This window comes from Hippoglossus stenolepis, chromosome 14 (genome assembly GCF_022539355.2).
Source record: "Hippoglossus stenolepis isolate QCI-W04-F060 chromosome 14, HSTE1.2, whole genome shotgun sequence".
Classification (NCBI taxonomy): domain Eukaryota; kingdom Metazoa; phylum Chordata; class Actinopteri; order Pleuronectiformes; family Pleuronectidae; genus Hippoglossus; species Hippoglossus stenolepis.
In genome coordinates this window covers 23,726,557-23,749,601 of record NC_061496.1, presented here as the reverse complement: position 1 = coordinate 23,749,601, position 23,045 = coordinate 23,726,557, and the positions used below count along the sequence as shown (strand labels likewise).

Below are 23,045 nucleotides of genomic sequence, written 5' to 3'. Positions count from 1 at the left end.
CATAGATGCACTATATGAATGTGAGTGTAAATGTTCAACTGTACTGTAAAGCACTTGCTATATAAGTGCTATATAAATACAGACTATCTACCATTTGTGTGCTTTAGTTTTTAAATGAAAATGTATTAGTTTGGATGAAGCTTAGGCACCACCTATCAAGTTTTTCTGTTTTGAAAGCCAAGCTGAGGCTGTAAAGTATCTGGGTTACACAGGTGACTTGAGCAGAAGGCACAGTAAAGCACCTGCTCCTGATTACCACTATCTAGTGTTTATCTACCAATAAAGGTTCAGCCCAACTGTCATTAGGTGTGTCCTAAAGCCCGAGAGTGAAAAGAGAAACCAGCACCAGCCAAAAATTGAAAGTCGACATTTAGATAATAAAGTCATCAGAGAACCTGTTGAACTTTGAAATGTCTTCTCACAAACTTGTGAAATTGGCCACCTGTGTGCCAAGATTCAACATGTATGGTAAATGCAGGAAATCTGCTGGTGGTAAAGCCCAAACAATGTATGTCCCACTGTGCCAAATACAAGCCCCAACACACCCCTGCTGTCAGTAGGAGGTTCTGCTAGAGCTCACCGCCATTCACTGGATGTTGGGAAGTATCAACTGCTGTTTGATAAACCGTGTTTAACCTGTCATGCAAGATACACCCACCCAAGTATTGAATCTGAACTGGGCTGGATGATATTTGAGTTACACAAGTGTTTTTGTCTGTTTTATTCTTCATTCTCTGTGAATGAGAAAGGCGGTCCTCCCACATAGGGGGCTGCTTTTCAAGCTCAGTACGCACACACGCACACACAGGAAGATTTGCCTCCCAGAGAAACATCTGTTTGTTATAATCCCTGCTGCTTTCGGAGCTTGATTGGGTGACCCACTGACCTGCCTTAACATCTGAGCTCAGAGATGAGACCATGGTCATACCACAAGTTGGGTGTTAACAAATGCGATCTCACTGTCACATTACAGGCATTTGGGCTGATTTGTGACGCATATTTATCTGCATGGCAAAATAAACTTAGTCTTAATGGCAGACAGGCTTGTGACCAAATAACTAGTTTTAGGCTACATTCATACTACTAAGTTTTACTCCGCTATGTATACGTCTGTTGTCCACACTACTCCGTAGTTTTATTGCCATTAAAACGGAGAAGTTTGGAAATACTGCTGGTCCCGTTTTAGTTTCAAATGTCCGGGGCTGCTATAAGTTTGAATGGTAGAAACAACAATGTTGGAAACAATGCCGTAGACACTCAATACCACTAACTGATTGGGTCTTTTCAATCAAAACTTCGCATTCGCTGATTCGTCAAGCTTTGATAACATGACCCACCTTCAGAAGAAAATGACCAGCATTAGCCGCATCAGGTGCATGTCCAGTGTACATGAGTGATCACGTGATTTGTGTTTTTAGGTGTCTTAGTAAGGTTCGGGATTAATACTGTTATGGATTCGTAACGCTCATGTGGATAGAGATCATTTTAGTTTGAAAACGCATATTTTCAAAGGAAAACGTAGCGTGGATGTAGTCTTAATTTTTTTTGGAATGCTTTGTGGTTTCATAGGATATTCACACTCCCAATAATTCAGATTTGATTGTGAGTGATAGGAATTGTGATTTGATGACTAAACTGGATGTATTTACATTTTAATTGGATGAGACTCACTTTCTCTAATGCAACATATGGGGCTGCTGCCAACTGTAATTGTTGTTTGCTTAAGTACCAAATTGGTTCAGCAAAGGCAAACTTTAAGGAAAAGGCGTTTCTTCTATATACAGAAGATACTTTGACATATGTCACAATGTTGTTGTGGTTGATATTATATTCCTGGATCTCTGATCACCACAGTGAGTGCTCAGTCTGTCATTTTGTTGCTCTAAATTCAAGTTTGGCTCTTTTCCTTTAGTCACATGTTTCTGCTCTTGAACTCAAAGATGCCACGCATTTTACAAGGGTGATAACCCTGCAGTGCTCTAATAACTGTGCACCCACAGTGTGTCTACAGTAACTGATCGGACACACAGATAACCCAGCAGTCGGCAGTGAAAGGAGTTTGTTCACTGTACTTTTTTGTGTGTTTTCATGCGAGGGTGATCTTCAGTCGTGTGCCTTTTCCTATTAGTTAGCTGTCAGTGAGAAATTAGATCTCCGTCATCCCTCCCTCTCAGATTGTGGACGATAAAAGCTAAATATCCCAGAGGAGATTTATACTCTCCCTCGAGACGACAGCGCTCTGAATACAGTTTAACATTCCTGCAGAGGGTTAATGAGTAACACAAAGGAGGGGCCTCTGAAAGCACACCAGTCAACACAGAGACATTTGCTCATGACATTCATATAACAGTTTATTCTATTCTTGTCGAACTTAAGTCCGTAATTCTGAGTTATAGTTTTGGTAGAGTATCAATTGATATATATACATAATATAAATCCTGAGGCTTAGCGGGGATCAGCCTGATTATTTTTATTATGCATTTCTAGGATCTTGAATGCTGTTTATAATTAATTTACACCTTAAGGATGTGAACATTATATACTTTCAAGTGGAAACAGCAGAAATGGAGGTTTTTGTATGGACATGTTGCCTTTACTCAAAGAGAAGATTTAGTTTCGCTCAAATTACTTTGTTTACCAAGCACATCAGACATTGGCATCCGTCAGCTTTGAGATTAGTATACGATTACATTGACTCCTAGTTGAATTGCCTTTCACTGAACGAGTCGAACAGAGACAGAATCCTTCAAAATGTGCATTTGGTCTCAGATACTTACTGATGCTTTGTGAGTAGTATGTTTGGCCTCCGCTTAAAGATGATGCAGACAAATTATTGTAACACACTGGCTTTTGTTCCCAGGCTGAGATCAGCTGAAATCAGACACTGTAAATGCACAGAAAAAAAGGCATTTTACAGCAGATTCCTACATTTATGGATGGCGTGTCAGTAGGTTTCACCTGCAATTTATAGATTTTTGTGATGCAGAACATGTGATTGTATCAAAGGAATGAAAAGACTAACTACAGTAAATCTCCTGGTGCTCTTTTGAGCTGCAGTGTTCGACGTTAGCCGATGCAAAGCAGTTCTTTTTATAAGGCTTTTAAAAATACTATTTTACATTACAACCAGATGTCTCAGGCTATAATTTTCTCGAAAAGTCACAGGCTTGGATTCCAAACCTCAAGTGCAGTGTGTTCTTAGTACATAGTAATTAGTTCTTCATTTAGTGAAAACAAACCCCAGAGAGCTGAGAGGGTAAACATCGTTAGAGTTCCTGCGTGTGACTTTGCTGCTCTCAGAGGAAGATATCAGGAAACGTACAGTAGGATGCGTTCTTGCTGTCTATTCATCCATCAAAGTCTAAGAAACTATTTGAATCGATAGATGAAAGGTATGTGGCCATAATACACGTAATGAAGTGGATCATTTACATACGCCAAATATTTTCTGCACCTGAACTCCAGAGGTCCTCTGCAGTTTTCCAGAGGAGGTGAATGTGTGAACGCAAATGTCCTAGTGAGAGCCTCCGGTTGTTTTCTTCCTGAATTGGGTCAGATGATAGGAGCCCGACGAATCAGAGAGGGCTATGTCGTGACCTAAAAGACCCTACTAGCAAGCGGTTGTCAGTGTCTACGTCATCTGTTTCAACCCGTCCAGACTTGGAGTTTTCAAACTAGAGCAGGGCCAGAAGCGCTTCCAACTTCACCGTTTTAGCGGCTCAAAAACTTTGAGTAGTGTGGACGGCAAGTGTTTCCTTGGCAGAGTTGATTAGTTTTCAAACGAAAACGCAATAATGTGGATGTAGCCTGAGTAAAGATTTGATTTCTGTAACTCACCAATGTTTTTTGTCAGCTGCCTTGTTCTGTTAAAAGAAAGCTATTTCCCATCATTCATATTCTATGATGTATCATCATTGGTCATATGAGATCCTAATGCTGATGTAGTGATGAAAATAATGATTCCATCTCCTCTGTTGTTTTTGTTTTTTTCCTCCAGCCCAAAGCTCTTGGACAGGCACTCCTCTCTGAGGTTTTCCACAGAGGCAACCTCATCGAGAGTGATTACTTTGGCCTCGAGTATCAGAACATGCAGATGAACTGGGTATGTACGCCAGGAAGCGTGTCTTCAGATTCCTGTTTGAAACGGACACATTGAAAATCCAGGAACTGACATGCAAACTGATTACATGTGTCAGTTAAGTATTGACCAGCAAATGTAGGAAACATTTTAAAGGTCAAAGGTCACAGCGTGCTGACAGAGAGACCCAAGTCAGGGAACAGGACCAACTTCTGAGTCATTCCTCAGCTACTTCTAGCTAACTAGCTTCCTACAGCACACACAGTGAGGTTGTGTTGTTTTCACTGGAACTGAGCAGTATATAATCTAAGCATATTTTTAACTCGTCTGACACATGTGCCCATATGTCAGACTTTCCATCATGTTATTCTTCCAGAAGCATAAGTGGAATTCAAGACCACCTACAACTTTTGGTAAAGCAATAGAGAGGAGATATGAAAGTCATTCTTCAAAAAGAGAACAGAGCTGGTGCAGTTTTATAAACAACACATCTGTGGCTCTGCAGTTTTGTTTTTTTTATGTAAATTTTCCATTAACAAACTAAATGTTTAGCTTCATACTCACCATTGCAGGATGTTTGGATGAGGGATATTCAGAGTGATTTCTTAGTTATTCTGATATCCGGCATTCATTTAAGATATAATATGTAACAATTCTTAATTTAAAAAGTCTAAAAACGACCAGATCCATGTTATATATTTTGTTGACTTGTTTACTTGAATTATCCAAAATATTTCCACCAATGTTCAAACTCAGAACCCTCCAATTTTGTTAATGGAAATGGGACGTTTCATTTTGGTCGTCTTTTTAATTGCGTCAATACAGCTTTACCGGTAGCTTTGCTCGTCTTTGCTATAACTTCCAAGGCAAACAATGTTTGTCAAAGGAAAAACACACTGGTAGCCAGTTCGTTCTTTCTGTCTGTATTTGTATCATGATTATTCATTGCCAAAAAACAATAAACTAATGTGCAAATAATAAACAATAGAACATAAAGATTCACACATCATTACATACATTCGCAGCCCTGCTGTGAACACAGTTAAACGGTCTAAAACAGACCAAAGGCCTAGGCCTCAGCAAAAACTATTTAACTTAAATGTTCTTAAACCTTCTAATGAACAAAACTGGCTAAGCAAAGATTAAGCTGTCTATTGTGTATCATTTGCATTTCCTGTGCAGAAAACCATTTAAAAATGTAAATGTAAATATTTAAATAAATAGGAAATAATGAAAAACATTTCTCATCTATCAACAGATCAAAGCCAACATATTGGTTTTGTTTTGCATAAGCAACAGATGGACAAGTATATCTATACTTTTCTTCCCCTGACATGCATATGTGTAACTATGAGCTGATAGAAGAATTTAGGTAAATATCAGCTGATACCAATTTCTCAATATAGCATTCTGGATTAGGGGCATTCCTCCCTCAATCAGGCCCAGATGTAATAAGACAGGCAGTGAGGGTTTGTGGGCCAGCGTTTGCCCACAAGATTGTGGCAAAACATTGCCGCATATCTCTGCTATCATCTAGATGCTGACACAATATACAAACTGTGTGTTGTGAAAGAGTAATTTAAGATAAAGCTGTCACCACCTGTCAGATTTTGTAAAAATATCTCATAATATTGGATGATTTCTTTCCTCTAGGTTTGGCTGGAACCCACAAAACCCATTTTTAAACAAGTCAGAAGTAAGTGAGATCAATTATTAGCTCAGGTTCCCTCTAATAGAAATGCATGTGTGTTGATGATGTGTTTTCATGTTTGTTTTTCAGGACCAGCTAATACCCTGTTTAGACTGGCAGTGAAATTCTTTCCTCCAGACCCTGGTCAGCTGCAGGAGGAGTACACAAGGTCAGTGACTGTAATTTCCTACTGGATATTACATTTATCTCTTGCATGTGCAGAAGGGCTTTTTTGTACTCTTCAGAAGCTCATGATTTTGGCTTCAGGGCATTCAAGTATTTGTCCTCCTAAAAAAAAAAATTCTAAATTCCTTTTATGCTTAGCTGCACTCAGTGAGAAGCCCATGCATGTGTCAATTTGTGTATTTATTTTTGCTTTAACAAAAAACTCAAGGTAGCGTTAAATTTCAACGCAGGATTCACATTTGTAAAATTTGACCTTGAGTAACTTCTGACTTGCATGTTCTCATGTTTTAGGTCGAGTACAGGGATTTAAGTTATCAGTTACTTTGACAGAATTATGTTGTGAGTCTGGCAGCTGTATATCTCTGTACATAATAACCTTTTGGAAGAAACTTTACAATGGGGGGGAAAAAGCGGCTGCTCTGAAAAGGCAGCACAGCCTTCTTTTTCTTAAAATTAAAAGAAAAACGGGATCTGGATCTGTACGCATAGTATTGTAGTTGGGCATACCCAGGCCAAGTGACCTTATGTGCTCTACTACAGAAGTTGCGTCGGTCCCCTCAAATTACACAAGGGTCCCTTCTTCCCTTGTGGCAAAGCAGGTATAAGTATTAACAACTTCAGTGAGAGGATGAAGAGTAAGGAACTAGTCATCTGGTCAGAGAAAAGAGAAGTGTGATGTCAGAAAATAAGTCATGCTAATTTTATAAGCATCTCTCTCTGTATATGTGCATGACACCTGTTTTTAAGATAATTATGATTTTGTTACAAGTCTGGAGAAAATGGAAAACAATGGATTGATATTGGCTATTGAATAAATCAAGATGCGAGTGTTATGCCCATTCTTAATATGCTTGTTTGGAATGGACTGTTCTGTTAGCTTTGCCTGTGTTAATGCGCATGCAGCAGCTACCTCCAAAATATTCCTTGTAGTTCAGAGGTCTGTTAAGCAATCGACACATCCTTTAAATTCAATCCATCCAAGTTCACAACTTTTCAAATTAAAGCACTGTATTTCAGCTTGATATAAAGCATTACTGCAATATAACAAATGTTGTGCTTTTACTAAGAGGAAGTGATTCTATGAATGTTGTTGCCATGATAGAGATCAGCCCCCATGCCTTTTCCATTGTCCGATCATGGTGCTTCTTTTTATATTTCTTCATCTCTTTGGCTGCTCCTCAGCCATCTTTGTTTGACAATGCAATTATCTTGTGGAGCATATGCCGCTGTCCCGCTGCCACCACATTGCCACCAGCAGCAGTTGCCTCCATGCACTCACATTAGCGCCACCTCTTGTCTTCAGTTCAAGTCAGTCCCATTTACAACTCAACATAGTCTGGCAGCAATAGAAGGTTAGACGCCATAGACGGCTGCCTCTCCTTCCCTTGGTAATCCTCATATTGGCACCAGCCATTAGCATGTGCCAGATTTACCCCACGCCCCCATTTCCCCTCTTCTCTTCTACTTTTCCTTGTCCTGTGCACCTGCACGGACGCCCCCTGTTGCTGATTGGCTGGGATAGTATTGTTTGGCCCGGTCCAAACCACTTTGTTGCCCATTTACAGAGCCTGGACTGTATAGAAACACACACACAGAGAATGGACAGCTAGTTGACAATGAGGAGATATTATGAGGAGATATTTTTATTGATTTAAAATGACTCACTCCACCTTTTAATAAATAAACAAGTTTGTGATTTAGAAAGTTATTTTAAAGAGTTGTTACATGATTTGACCCAGCATGATTTCTTTTGAGTTCCCCATGAACAAAAATGCTTGAACTCTGTATTTTTCTTTGTAGGTATTTATTCTCCCTGCAGATGAAGAGAGATTTGATGGAGAGCAGGTTGATCTGCACAGAAAATACTGCAGCCCTGTTGGCATCTCACCTTGTCCAGTGTATGTTTAAGCTGTTATTGTAACTACAATGTTAAGAGTTTGGGATGGTTACTTTGCACATATATTGTACCAGATGAAAATGAGTCTCTTAATGTAATGACTGCATTTGAAAATGTATCTATTTACAACAGCTGTAGTAACGTTAAAATGGTTTGGATGAGAAAAATTTGAGTAAAAGGCTTAAAATTCCAGTTTAAGTGTATTTTACTGAGAAATATTCAACCCTAACATTGAAGGGTCCATTCAGCTCTATTACATAAATAACATTCTAATGTCATTGAATTTTGAAATTAATTGCCAATCAAATCCAATCTGTACACATTCAGAATCAATAGACTTTTCTAAATAGAACCTTACATCGATGTACAAAGAAACTGATGTTTCTTACCTCTTCTCCACAGCGGAGATTGGCGACTATGACGACATGGCAGACGGAGACTACCTGAGGAGCAACAAGATGCTGCCTTACCAGGAGAAGGTGCAAGAGAGGATCATGGAGCTCCACCGCAGACATCTGTAAGTTGTGCCGCCTTGTCTATAAGACGCCTTGTTTCCATGTTGCATTCTCAGTGCTGCTCATTTACCTGACTGACTGTTTTGTTGTTGCCACATTTTTAAGTCCCTTTTCCACTGGTCAAAAAACTCACTAACATCTGGATTTTGTCTGCAATGGTAATGGATTCAATTGGCATTCACTCCCGGGTCAAAAGACTCTGCAGCTCCAGCTCTGATTGACTCTTATGGAAACAAAACACCAGGGTGAACACATTAATTTGGTAACACATTGAGGTGAGAGAGCGCCTCAGTCATTGGTGCGTTTGTGACTTCGAACATGACGTATCTGCGAAAAAAGCAGAAAGACAAACACCTACTGTCAATGGGAGATAAGTCAATTGCTTTTTGTTAGTGGGTTTACCCGCATTTAAATTACCTGCTAATTTTGAAATAAAAATGGTTTTGTCAAACCAGGAGTTAGCAGCGAATCAATTAACTCAGTAAGAAAGTCAAAGTCTGCACCTCTTCCAGCTCCTTCAAACAATTATAATGATCCTATTAAGTTTACATTTACTGCTGCAGTGTCTCATACCAACCACAGAAAACACCAGCTGAGTACCAGGCTGCAGCAGCAGCTTTCTGTCTCAGCTGCTGACTTCACACTTATGCTCAACTCTGTTGTGCACATTTCATAATATTCTTAATTTTTCTATAATCTTGCTATGCCTCTTAAATTATAGTAAAGTACAACACTTAAAATTATAGCTACTTACTTTAAAGTTAAGTGTATAAACAATATATACCAGGTGTAGTAAAACAACCCTTTAGCTTGAGTAAATGTGATTGATTCCTAACTCCTGACACCATGTTAAACCAGTTTACTGTGACGTCGTCACAGCTTGGCTGAGGGCAGGGCTGTCACGGTCTGGCCTCAGACCTGAGCACAGTTGTGGTTCAGTGCAGTTAACCTCCTGCTGTGATGTCTTGGGGATACAAATGATCAGTTTAATCACAGTAAAACCAAGGAAACAACATTAGCGAGAAGCAAAATCAGTTTTTGTGAGAGGTGTAAAATAATACACTGGTTCCCAGATTACATGTGAAAATTTTGTTTTCATGGTGTCACTTGCTTTCGTTAAATGCATACATACCTCTTCACTCTCACTGGATGTTATGCCTATGCCGTACTGGATGCGTGTGCAGCACGTGACGGCTGCTATATGAGGTTTCTGGTATCATTTTCACTGTCTATTTAGCTGTGAAGTGAACATGGTATGCGGAGAAATTGGAAACTGTCATTGCTGAGAAAGCAAAAAGCTGCTGGGTGAATTTGAAAATTGGCTCATTCAGTCGTCATATGTGGTTTGGAGTAAAGGTGTGCGATATTGACAAACAAATAATGCCATGATATCTTGTGGGATTTTGTCTGATAATAAGTAGATGATATTTAACATCCCTTCACTGTTTGCAAAAGACATCCTAGTCTGTGCTTTTTAACTTGATATTAATTGGTGGTTGTTGCACCAAAGTTTGGAGACATGAATTATACAATTTAGGCCGAACTGGGTGACGGAACCATTTTCTGTCAGGCAGTCTTTTTCTTGGGTCTAAAGTATTCAAAAGTTGTTTGTAACTATCTCCCCCACTGTGTAATTGGTTACTACATATGTCATGTTTTGCTATCTGTTGCTTTTCATCTCATAATGCACTTTTTGTGGAGAATGATTCTGCTAAACTTCACTTGTGTATATTCTTCATATTCTTTTGTTGGTTAGTTTTGCAGAAAGTAAAACATGTTATATGTCGAGCTGGCAATGGCAAGTTATTTCCAATGGACATAGTTAGCAGATTGCTGTCTTTAAGCAACAGTCAGTGAGGATGATCCACTTAAAACAATTAATCTAACAGGGAGTATTATGAGGCTGAAGGTGTCTGTGTTTTGCCTTCTGTTGGTGTTTGTTCAGTCATTTTTAACTTCACTCGGGCTTTGTTAGGCAGCTTATCCCAGCTCAACTTGTGGCGCGGTGGCCATGTATGCCTATACTTGCACAGTGCATGCACTCTGCGCAAACTCTGTAATCTATGCTACATGACACATTGAACTCGGAGAGCCTTAAATTCCAAATTATACCACACAAACAAAGGTTTGCCATTTGGAAGCAGTGATACACTGCACTTGCCTCTTCCATGTAGCTTCAAACACAAATGTTAAGTGGTAACTATGATTAGGTAATTGGAAAGAGACAATATTCCTGCTGAACAACTATAATAGGGGGTTCTTCCCATTCCAGAATTTAGAGCCTGACAAAACCCCTCTCTGCACTTTTCCCACCACCAGCCTCCTTGTTATCACAGTACTATCCTGTGGCCAACGGGGGCTCTTTTCAACCCAGTGTATCAGGCAGCTCTAAAGACCTTTGCTAATCTCTTCCCTCAGTTGCCAGGGTGGAAGCACAAGCGGCAAGTTCCCTGGCCTAATCCCCTGCTCTGGCTGGTCTATTAGCCATAAGGCCAGTGGGGCAGGGGAGGGCCCTAAGGAGATTTCACCGCTTAACGGATGAACAAAATTAGAATGTGGTGATGATTGGATGGATATGTCTTCCTAACATGCTGTTTGGTTGTAATCACATAGTTTTAGATAACGTTTCTCAAATCCTCATAGTTGTAAAGGATTTCAGGTAACACTACTTGGCATATGATACAATCTTACTTTGTTCAGATTGTGTGCAGTAAATCAAATGGAAAACTGCATAATATCCACTAGGTTACATATCATTGGCTCCACAATCCTCATTCATTGCAATGTGCATCATTAAAATATGTGTGTGTATGTATGTTTATGTAACACATAAATATACATACACACCAACACAGTATAACATATTTATACCTGTAAAGCCTCAGCCTGTTGAGTGTTAATTCAACTCAAGCTGTTGGCCTGGTCTTCATTATGTATGGTTAAAAAAAACCCATCTGGTTTTATTCAAGGATCATATGGCAAATGACAGATGTACTTGTGTGGATAAAAAGTATACATGTATATGGTAATTACTTAAAATGTGATGATCGTGAAGGGGTCTTTAAGAACTATGAGAAAGGTAACGCATTTATTATTTATGGAGCACATTTCATAAACAACTATTAAAACTGTGCTACATAATATATCAATGACTTAAATACATACTCTACCATGACATCCAAGATTTGTCATGGTGAGCACATAGATTAAAAGCAACGTTTAAAAGTCAATTTTTTTTTACTTGATAATTGGTAAGAATGTTGTTTTCTCTCTAAAACTTTTATTGTTATTGACTTGATGTCGTTGCTAAAATTTTATTCAGAGTGTATGATTACACTAAATATTTTTGACTTGATTTTTGTGGGGTTGAGAAGATGATTTTCAGGTCCTGTTTTTGAAACTGGTCTTGAACCAATGTTGGACAGTGTCTAGTTTTATAATCTGTATTATATTGTGAGCCATGTCAACTGTTAACTGGACCATGATGATCCAATAACCCAAGACTGAGATTTTACATGACCAGAGGATATAATTCAAACCCGTACATCAGCTGTTTGTGTACTATAAGACCAGCTTGAAGTGTTGATGGGATTTTTATTTTGTCTTCTCCAGGGGCCAGACTCCAGCTGAATCAGATTTTCAAATCCTGGAGATAGCCCGTAAACTGGAGATGTATGGTGTCCGTTTTCACCCGGCAGCTGATCGAGAAGGCACCAAGATCAATCTGGCTGTTGCTCACATGGGTCTTCAGGTTTTTCAGGTAATTGTTTGTCATTACAGCTTTCTTTTGTGAACATGACTTTAAGTCCCTAACATTGTTTCTAAAGTTTATTTCTCTCTTTTTAACATATTGTTTGCTCCCAGGGCAACACAAAAATAAATACCTTTAATTGGTCCAAGATTCGTAAACTGAGCTTCAAAAGAAAACGGTTCCTTATCAAGCTTCACCCAGAAGTCCATGTACGTATTAATGAAAAGATTTGTGTCCTTGTTTACAAATTGACTGTGTTGGATCACTTGTTTTATTTATGTCTCTGCTAGGTAGACCAGCATGCTATGTGATTTCATTCAATTTGTTTTTGATCTTTGTTCGTAGGGGCCTCATCAGGACACTCTGGAGTTCATGATGGCCAGTCGAGACAATTGTAAAATCTTTTGGAAGATCTGTGTGGAATATCACTCATTCTTCCGCATGTTTGACCAACCCCTTCCCAAATCCAAAGCTATACTCTTCACCAGAGGCTCATCCTTTAGATACAGGTATTAACTGCTGACATAATAACAAAGTCATAAGTCATATTTGATGCTTGTTTATAGCGACTATGGTGGCTCTTGTACAATGAAACATAAAAAAGTTTGAGTGGTTTCATTATTCAGTATTTTTAATTAAAAACTCTTTCTCGACAGTGGAAGGACCCAAAAGCAACTTGTGGACTACATCAGGGAAAACGGAGCAAAGCGAACACCATACCAGAGGTGTGTGTGTTCCCATATATGTAGTACATACACTGTTCATTGGAAAGACAGGTTGTTTGTCTTTCTATTCCTCCAAAGCATTTACTAGGAAATGTTTCCACATTGTGTTTATCATAATTCTTCCTTTTTGTTTCTTCAGGAGGAACAGTAAAATACAAATGTCTGCTCGTTCCCTAGCAACAGATGTGCCAAAACAGGTCAGTGGTGCTACAAAGATGATGCATTTCTGTAAAACCTTCTAAATATTGTATTTGATGAATAAAGTAATCATCTGTCTGTGTTGCATTGTTTCAGAGCTTGTCATTCAATGACAGTCTCAGGACCCCAGGCTCCCCTTCCTCCGCTACAGTGTCTTTCCACTCAGCACACATCCTAAGTGGCCTCCCACGGACAGAACTCCAACCTCAGCCGCAGCCTTTTCCCACGCTGAGCCATTCTCCATCGCCTTCCCAGCAGCATCAGCAACAACAGAAGCAGCCACATCTGCAGCAGCTTCAGTCCCCTCTGCAAGCCACCAGACCCCCCAGCCCACTGAAGGAAGAACCTGTCAAGGCCGCTTCCCCATCCCACTACGCTTTTCAAGGTGCCCCTAGCAATCAGGCAGCAGTACATTGCAGCCCCTTGTTTGTGTGTGTAGAGAGTGGCACTTCCCAATCAAAGGCCTCCAAAAATGGCAATGAGGATAATGAGCATGGTGGAAGAAGGGGTCCCGGGTGCTTGTTGGGAGGAGGCGGAGGGAAGAGGGGGAAGGGGGTTCTTACACCTGAAGCTTTCGAGGCAGAGCTTTTGCGTACGAAACAGAATCCCATGTTCTCAATGTCCGGCTCACCTCTACATGTTACCGAGGAGTTCATAGATGATGATCCCACTGAAATCTCCTTTTACGGTGGGGGGGCCGAGGCCTACTCTTTTGGTCTTGATAAAGTACATCAGTTTCATGTTGTGGAAGAATCTGACCTCAGCAAAAATAGGATCTTTAGTGTTGGCATTGAGGATCTGAATGGTAACACCAATCACTTCCCTGATAGCATTGTTGGTCACTCTGAGACCAGCTCCTTAGTGAATAACCGCTCAGAGTGCAGTTCCCTGGACAACCTGGGGCTCAGCTCTGCAGGTGAGTCCATGTCAGTGGGTTATGGAGGCCCAGACTCCTCCTCGCTTCGCCTGCCAGGCTCTGACATCCAGTCAGAGGCCAGCTCAATGGTCAACTTCCCAGCGTACTCCATACGCTCTGAGAGCAGCTCTGCCTTGCAGTTCACTGATCTGGTGGAGCAGCTCGAGCAGCTCAGCTACCCGCCCACAGCCACTGAGGGCTCTGGGAATGGCAGCTCCGATTCAGACTCTGACTGGGGCTCTGACAGCATCCTCCCCCCTGAGCAGAACCTGTTTTACAGTAATCCCCTGACAGGGAGCAGCGGTATAGAGGGTTTCCTCCTTCAGTGCCACAACCTGCAGGCCCTGGCACTCGCAGACACCTCTGCATCCCCTCATATTAACATGTAACATGTCCGCACCACTTTTAAGGCCACAGTCATGGGCTGTACAATTATAGAAATGAATTGTCTATACTGGGAAGTGGAGGAAAACACATGTCCCCTTTGTTAGTTTTCTGCTGCAGCACTTGTTTTTTTGTATCAGTGATTTGACCTGGTGTCCTTGCTACACCTGCCGTGATACTTTTTTTAATAATCATTCCTGTCTTCTCATGAAACTCAGCTTTTCTTGAGTTGAAAAATAACACGTCTTTCTTATCTACAGCACTCCTATTCAGAGCAAATTTTGATTAGTGGGTGATTTGGGGCGTATCCTTTAAGTGCAGAATATTTGTGCTTCTACTATGGAAAACGTTTTATGTTGTTTTACATCATTTAAAACAACCTGTCATCGGAATATCTTAGATTTGCTCCCTGCTTTCTGAATACATAGCAGTTCAAGTCAGCATCCACCTTTTGATTTGATTGTCTGACAATGATTTGAATATTGGAAAAAACGAAAATAACTTAATAAAAAATTATATTATGATTTTTAAACATATTTGATTATATTTTGACCAATAAACAGGCTGCCAATTTTTACGAGCTTAATTTACAGTGAACAAATTCTGAACTATTATCAGGCTCTGAAATCTCTTATCTCAGAAGGTACTTGTTGTGCATCATTATTCTGTCTCTAATCTAATGTCTAATCTCAGGTGTAAAAATGAAACCAATAGTTGTCCAGGTTCAGTGATCCTCACAGACCTCCTGTATTAAAACAAGACATTACATGGGGCCTGATGTTCCATTTGCACTTGTGTGCCTCACTGACATCTACTGGCTGAAGTAGATGGAGCAGTTTCACATCAGACTAACACTCAGTCAGTAGTAGTTGAAGGATAAATGACAAATATTTTTCAGTAATTAACATTTAGCTTCATGTTTAGTTAAGTAGAAGAATGTAGGCAATGTACTCATGAGCCATTAAGTAGACTGTAAACACCACCTTCTACAAAACGAATGTATCATCTTACACATATGTAAGGCCTTGGTAAACATAAATGAACAATGTACGATAGTGTTTGATACACTAGTGATTGCTAATTATTAAGACTGTGTGACATCAGAGTTTGTGACTTCCTGGAGATCCTTTTAAGAATAGCAGGTATTGTGGGCTTTGATTGTGGTAAAGGTTATCGGTGCTTCGCCTGCTCTGGCGTGCGGCCGTCGGCACGTTTCAGGGTTTTGGCGTTGGCCATCTTCAGGATTTGCCAACGTGGTGTTTTGTTTATTGGAAGGAAACGGGGGATCTTTTGCACATTAGCTTTGATTTATTTTCTTATACTTTTTCTATATTGGGCGTTTTAAGTATTGATAAAGGAATGGTAGTTTTCGGTCGTGTGATCACATGCCATCACTAATATACTTGCATGCACAAAAGCTTTTTTTTTATTAAGTGTTATCCACCCTCCAGGCTTCACAGATCAGGGGTGTCTGGTCTTGTCAAGTCTGACTTGAAATGATTTTACTGCACCGTAGAACACAGAAATCTGATATGTTAGCAGCGTTTTGTTTCTTCACGGATATCATTTCCTCTGAGCCCGATGCTTAATTTCCTTTTCTTTGAGCCTACTTTAATCTGCTTGAAGGTAGATTTCACTTGAGTTTCTGCAAACTTAGCTCTTTTGTGTCCATGTTACAGTGTCTTGTTTAGTCAGCAGCACTTGCACCGCAGTGCCTTGAAGCACTTACCTTTGCTCTTTTCATGCAGTGTGCTTTTATCTCAGGTGCCTGTTTACTTTAGAAATAGGTTCAGGACTTTCCTGTCAACCACCTCTGTGGTATAGGAGCCGTGTCAACGAATAGCTTTCCTCTTTCATAAGTCAGAAGACTGTTGATGAATACTCACCTGTTCTCATTGTCATTTTGAAGGATGGCGAGAAGCCATTTTTATTTTTGCTCATGAAAATAGAGAAATGTATTTTCAGAAGTATTATTTTGAAATCCCTCTACAATCACAAGTGTGGGCAGTTGTCTCTGTGTGGAGCGCCACTTTTTCACACACAGCATCAGTTACAGTATAACAAGTGGAGTTCTGATGAAGGGTTTGTCTTGATGGTTTTTTTACTTTTTACATTTTGCCTTGGTTCCTTGTCTGCCATGTCACACTTCCCAAATCTCAACGTTTACGATTTAATCCATGACGGGCTGACATTTATAACCACCTATGCTAACTGCACTTAGGCATCAAGTAATCATCACTTAATCCTGAACTTGTATATTTACTAATTATACACTACTTGTACTTAATGTTTGTATGTTTTACTCTCAAGAATAAAATAATCACTTTTGGGTACCATGAATGTCAGATTCTTTTTGAGATGCAGACTGAAATCATTCAAGCAATGCGCATGTAATTCTTTCAACCCCTGTGGTGGGACACATTCTTTCAATGGCTAAATGAAAGATTCTTATAATCCAGAACTAACGACTCATAAGACTTATATAGCACTCATAGAATCCATCAGGTTTGTGGGGATACAATATATAACCAGATTGAAAATATTGTGTATAGGTGAATTGTTTTTAAAAGCTGGGGTGACATGTAGTAGCAACATTCTCCGAATTGTTTGTGAAGTTTTATTGCTCCACACTTGAGCCAGTACCTTTTCATTTTCCGAACAATTGCATCACATGTCCCTCCGGAGAATTTGAACTTAACCATGTTAGTGTGGTGTTCTCCACAGTGTAACGGAATTAGAAGCCAGTATTGTCTTGCAACAAGTCGGTACACACAGTCGTTTTCTTTTAATATTTGAGGCTACAGTCTCTTATGCTGTTGGGGGTTGGGTCCTACTCATACACAAGATTCTTCAACCTAATTCCAGCTGTGTGTGTGTACGTGCTCACTGTTTAGACAGGCTTTGTGCCAAGTCATTCCACAGCAAAACCCCCGTCCTCCCACTGTGGAGCCTGACGTCTGCCCTCTCCTCCTCTCGTGTCGTTCCCCTGTGGGGCTCTTCAGATAAACTATAAACAAACTTTTTGCCCTCCAGACGAGCCACATTCTTGATAAGTCTTTTGCATGAGCAATTATTTCCGGGTCGAGCTCTGACTCTTTTTTCTTTTTTTTTTTCTTTCCTCTCGGCCTTCCCCATTCCTTTTTTTCCTCTCTCCCTTTTTTCCCTCTAATAAAATTAGAAGAACAGCTGTGGTGACCTGTGACTCGGTAAAGACGACAGCCCAGCGTTTCATCTACTTGTTTTGTCTCCTCGTTTGTTGTGTAGTGAAGCTCTCAGGCAGAACAAAAGCAGCAGGGCCTGTTCTCTCAACTGGAACTGGGCTCGTATAAGTTGGTGATGAATCATTTGTCCCTCTGGTAGACGGCTCTGAAAACAATGGCAGAAGGGGGAAAATGTGGGAACCATTACTTGGCTTTGGTCGACTCGGCTGTCTCCTCTTTCATTTGTGGCCAATGTGTGTGATGAACCATTCCACTTGCTTTGTTGAAATGTGCAGTTTTTTTTTCTCTGAGGGGAAATTAGATAATTAAGGAGAAACGGGTTAGAAGAAGATAAAGCTCCAACATATAACGTTGTTACACATTTTCTATTGTACTAGTTTCACTTTGTTTTGAAAAGATCAAAACATTGTTGACCTAAACTCGACCCATTACAAAAGTTCATGTTCGGCCTGTTTGGGTAGACTCATTCAACCCTTGTGATTCTTTTTTTTTTCACTTTTCCAGCCTTTACGCTGTAATTTGATTTCAGCAGGCAGTTAATTTGACATAAAAGACCCTAATTTCATTCAGTTTCAAATATTCTGTTTTTCCCTCTTCCATAGAATCCGTTGTGGACAGCCCTCAGCTCTCGCCCTTCAACTCCAAGGATCCCCTCTGCCTGTCGCCCTCCTTCCAGATGTCCACCCTCAGCCTGCCGGGCCAGGCCCCGTCGCCCCTGCAAAGCCCCATCCTGAGCGAGGTGGGCAGCAATGCCAGGCTAGAGGAGGAGGAGGAGGGCAGGAGGAAGGTACACAGCTTACATGCCACCCTTCCACCCCCTGCCTCACAATCCATATTTAAAAGAGCAGATATAACAGACTTAACCGTCCTTGTAATGTTTCATGGGATGAAAATGTTCAGTTTTCTCATGAGAGTTGTTCAAAACTCAATTTGATCACTTCTGTCTCTATTAGCGTTATCCTACCGACAAGGCCTACTTCATTGCCAAAGAGATTCTGACCACAGAGCGGACGTACCTCAAAGACCTCGAGGTCATCACTGTGGTGAGTTGATCATTTTTTAACTAGTGCAGTGTGCGTGGACATTGTGTGCAGAGCTTTTTATAAATAGTCTATAGTGCAGAGTGAGGTTAGAAAACTGTGTTCATCCTACCTGCTTTATTTGCATGTCGGCTATTCCAGAGGTCTGTTAAGTAATTGACACAATGTTCGAACCAAGGCCTGCAATTAAAAAAAAATAAAAGTTGTGTACTTTTGCTCGATATAAAGCATTGCAGCAACAAAATGAATGTTAGGCTTTTACTTTGTAGAAAAATTGCCAAGCACGAAGTGTTTATATGAATGTTGTAGTTGGAGATCTGCACCTGTGCTGGATGACTGTTTCAGTCTGATATGGTGAAACATAAATAATCATTATCAAAATGATCTGGCGTGCCAGATATTATTGCTGATCTGCCAGTTTTGCAGGCCGCCATTTACCTGTTGGTATATTATCCAAGGTCGTAAAAGAAGATATGTTCTACTCAGTCTTCAGACTGCTTGCTAAGCCCCTCCCCCTCATACTTCAAGACACTGTTTGCCTGTTTATTCAAATGTTATTAATATTTAACATAATTTATGTCTAAATCGCACCAAATTCAACAATGCACTTCCCTGGGCCATTAACAATACAAATGCCAAGTGTGAAGCTGATAAGATGAATGGTTCTCGATATGAGTTCTTAAGGCAAACAGCTAAATGGATAGATAGATTCTATTCTCTTCTTATTTGGATTTACCAAGACAATGTACAAACAATGTGGTTGTTGTGAGGAAAATGTTATGAAACATTATGCACTAAAGGATATATTACTAAGGATTATATTGTTCCTGTGCTGCTCCCAGTGGTTCCGCAGCGCTGTGATCAAAGAAAACGCCATGCCCGAAGGCCTGATGACCCTCCTCTTCTCCAACATCGACCCCATCTATGAGTTCCACAGAGGCTTCCTCAAGGAGTTAGACCAGAGGCTGGCTCTCTGGTAGGTGGTCCTTCACTGTTTTTATGTGTGGTAAGATCTATTCAAACTCCTCACGTCATAGTAACAAATATATCGCCATACCTGTGTTTCACCAGGGAGGGACGATCAAATGCTCATGTCAAAGGCGACTACCAGAGGATTGGTGATGTGATGCTGAGGAACATGTGTGCTCTGAAGGTGATTTCTTAGCTCATGAATTAACATCACCACCTATACTCATGTTGGATTGGCAAACAGTATGTCACATATTTTATGCTCATCATCCTCAGGAGTTCACCAGCTACCTGCAGAAGCACGATGAGGTTTTGACAGAGTTGGAGAAGGCCAGCAAGAGACTGAAGAAGCTGGAAACGGTCTACAAGGAGTTCGAGCTGCAGAAGGTGTGCTACCTGCCCCTCAACACGTTCCTACTCAAGCCAATCCAGCGCCTCATGCACTACAAACTCATCCTGGAGAGACTATGCAAACACTACTCCCCTGATCACCGAGATCACGACGACTGCAAGGGTGAGTTCTCATAGATCCTGTTCAGACCTGCTATTAACATCCATCCTGAGAGATCGGATCTAAAGTGGATAGCGTTAAGCTCGCCTGTTCACACCTGGTATTAAAATCCATCTTTTTTTGGGATCGGATATCACTTCCCTGCTCTATATGCAAAGTTTACAGATGTGTCTGACGTGACTGTGTTTGTCTGTGTCAGCAAGAGCAAGGGAGAGAGAGGAAGCCGGATGGGCCGAATCTTGTGCATCTGATTAGTGAAGATTTTACCTATTTAAGAAAATTATCAATCATGGCCACAAACAAATCAGTATATGGACGATGAGAGGCGTACAAATATGATATTACTGTATTGGGAGATGTGAGCGGAGTAGGCGGTCCTTCAATTTTACAGAAGTATTTTGTGCATCTAAGGTCCAACATTTAATGGGAGTGATGTGTAATTGTTGATGTTAATCTGTTATGTTGAAATTGTTTTTAAAAATGTCAAATTGGATAGAATGAGTTGTGGAAAACTACATATATACGTTATAGTCAGATAATTATGAGGCAGATATGTTACTATTTTGGATTCTGATCATTTGTCTTTCTATACAGAGGCTCTGAAGGAAGTAGCAGAGATAGCCACTCAACTCCAGAGTAGTCTCATCCGGCTGGAGAATTTCCAGAAGCTGACAGAGCTGCAGAGAGACCTGATTGGTATAGAGAACTTGACGGCTCCAGGGAGGGTGAGTGCAATGACACAGAGGAGAGGGTAGGGGGCGCTGTGAAACTGGTTAAAAACTGCACATGACATCTAACAAGCTTCTCCTGTCTTCAGGAGTTCATACGAGAGGGATGTCTGTACAAGCTCACCAAGAAAGGGCTGCAGCAAAGAATGTTTTTCCTGGTTTGTACAAAAATCTAATTTAACATTCTGCAATGATTGTAAACTTGAAAGTATCTCTTGACGTGTCTGTCGTCTTTTCAGTTCTCAGACATGCTCCTCTACACAAGTAAAGGTGTGACTGCAACCAATCAGTTCAAAGTGCACGGCCAGCTGCCCCTTCATGGCATGATAGTGAGTATTCAAGCTTTAAATATATCCTGAATTTACCTCCAGCACTCCTGCTATGACTCCGAGGACACTATTAGATGACTAGTGATACCCAGTGATGAGATGTGAGGGTGTCAACACCCAGGATTTTCAGTGTGAGCTGATCAGTGTGGCAGTGTGTTGAGAAGGAAGGGGCTGGGTCTCCTAACTGTGCATGTCTCTGCTTTACTCCTGGATGCAGCTCATAGTGCTGGATGCACCGGTAAGTCCTCTGAGCTCTGCCAGATCGGACGGAAAAACCCGACCCTCCCCATCCCCATGCTTGTGTAGACACATCACCAAAAAACACACTTAACACATGACCCAAGACTCAACTATCATCTCAGTCCTCACAGCTATCTATTGTAGTCATATAACCAATTATGTTAAGTTTCCCTCTCCAAAATTCATCCAAGTATGGACAGTGAATGAAAGGCTGAATGAAAGGACGTACATGGTTTGACTCCATATCTATGTAGCTGCTCCAGTAGAGGCTGTTTGGCAGATCTCTCTGACTTGAGACTTTCTGACTCAGTTCCCCCTCTTGTCAGTTCCTAATCTCAAACCACTGTAAACACACAAAGCTGTTCAGATCTCCATTAGAACACAGCAGCTCTTTCCTCCACCAGACTAAATGTCTCTGATTGTCTCTCTTGTGTGTAGGTGGAGGAGAGTGAGAATGAGTGGTCTGTCCCCCACTGCTTCACCATCTACTCTGCTCAGAGAACCATCGTGGTGGCTGCCAGGTGAGTTTTCTCTCCAGCCGGGTTTTCAGATGTGGCTGTCGGGAAATGTGGTCAGACATTTTCCAGAGTTTGTCTTTCACATATGCAGAACTCAGTAGGAGATTGTCTGGGTCAGACTTGTTCACAAGTAGGAAAATGTGCAGCCCATTCAGGTGAGGGGTGACGGCTGTCTAAAGCATGCAGGAGCCAGGACTTCACTGGCTCGTACATTTGCATTCTCACATAATATCTTGTGAGGAAAATGTCTGGAGTTCAGTGTATGTCTGAAAGCAGCGTTAGACTTTAACATATATACAGAAATCTATTTTGTGTTTTGTGTAAATGTTGAGACAGCACTGCTAATTTGTATTGTTAATGACAGAGTAATAGAAAATACAAAGCTCAATCTAGTAGAGCCTTATGACGTATTGGCATTTAAATTTGCTGATATGCACTAATATGAAAACTTTTATTTGACAGAATAAACATGTGTTTGGTTGTATTTGTTGTATTTTTTTATGGTTAAATTGTAAAATATGAAGCCTCAATTATATTTCTTTGTCATAAGGGGTTTGGCTGATATATCAGTATTGGAACTCTTTTCATCCCTAATATCCATATCAGTCATGTGCTCAAAATAATGAAGTAGTTTAGATAATCTGGTTAATCTGATCATGTGACTGCAGAAATTATGGACAAACGCTCAAAAATAAAACCCAGCTGTTGATGAACTAGTTTTATCCTTTAATAGTAGCCAAGCAGATTATGTTATGCAATGCAGAATAAAACATTTAAATCTGACTTCGAAAGAAATGCTCTTTAATCCAGCTCCCCCTAGTGTCTGGATGAATAACTTCCTACCAACATGTGTAATTCACTGTTGTCGTTTCTTTTGTGTTTTCTATTTTCAGTTCTAAAGTGGAGATGGGGAAGTGGATTGAAGATCTGAACCTGGCTATCGACATGGCCAAGAAGTCGCATGAAAAATCCACCATCTTCTTCGATCCTGGACTCAGCGATCGCTCCAACCGTAAGATTTACCTCAATATTGTGTGTAAATGTACAGTAACCGCAAAACTGATTTTTTTGTTACACTTGTGGAAATATTTGTTCCCCCTTGGGACATACCAACCATCCAGATGTACAGTTAATCCCTTCCCTCGGCAC

The 23,045-nt window shown here is 40.6% G+C and overlaps 1 protein-coding gene across 3 annotated transcripts in view; it reads left to right on the top strand.

Annotated features, from left to right (window-relative positions):
• farp2 (FERM, RhoGEF and pleckstrin domain protein 2) overlaps positions 1 to 23,045 on the top strand; it is a 33,376-nt gene that overhangs the window by 5,643 nt on the left and 4,688 nt on the right. For 2 of the 3 annotated variants that reach the window (XM_047342847.1, XM_035176051.2), the window contains exons 3-24: positions 3,998 to 4,102; positions 5,732 to 5,774; positions 5,859 to 5,937; positions 7,755 to 7,852; positions 8,254 to 8,368; positions 11,979 to 12,126; positions 12,231 to 12,326; positions 12,463 to 12,626; positions 12,774 to 12,842; positions 12,982 to 13,039; positions 13,137 to 13,425; positions 18,164 to 18,348; positions 18,515 to 18,604; positions 19,444 to 19,577; positions 19,673 to 19,754; positions 19,847 to 20,084; positions 20,676 to 20,806; positions 20,899 to 20,967; positions 21,049 to 21,138; positions 21,356 to 21,376; positions 21,817 to 21,899; positions 22,790 to 22,908. In XM_047342847.1, the coding sequence (XP_047198803.1) occupies positions 3,998 to 4,102; positions 5,732 to 5,774; positions 5,859 to 5,937; positions 7,755 to 7,852; positions 8,254 to 8,368; positions 11,979 to 12,126; positions 12,231 to 12,326; positions 12,463 to 12,626; positions 12,774 to 12,842; positions 12,982 to 13,039; positions 13,137 to 13,425; positions 18,164 to 18,348; positions 18,515 to 18,604; positions 19,444 to 19,577; positions 19,673 to 19,754; positions 19,847 to 20,084; positions 20,676 to 20,806; positions 20,899 to 20,967; positions 21,049 to 21,138; positions 21,356 to 21,376; positions 21,817 to 21,899; positions 22,790 to 22,908 (2,506 nt within the window). The remainder of the gene's footprint in view (positions 1 to 3,997; positions 4,103 to 5,731; positions 5,775 to 5,858; positions 5,938 to 7,754; positions 7,853 to 8,253; positions 8,369 to 11,978; positions 12,127 to 12,230; positions 12,327 to 12,462; positions 12,627 to 12,773; positions 12,843 to 12,981; positions 13,040 to 13,136; positions 13,426 to 18,163; positions 18,349 to 18,514; positions 18,605 to 19,443; positions 19,578 to 19,672; positions 19,755 to 19,846; positions 20,085 to 20,675; positions 20,807 to 20,898; positions 20,968 to 21,048; positions 21,139 to 21,355; positions 21,377 to 21,816; positions 21,900 to 22,789; positions 22,909 to 23,045) is intronic. The other variant, XM_035176053.2, reaches the window with a different exon arrangement.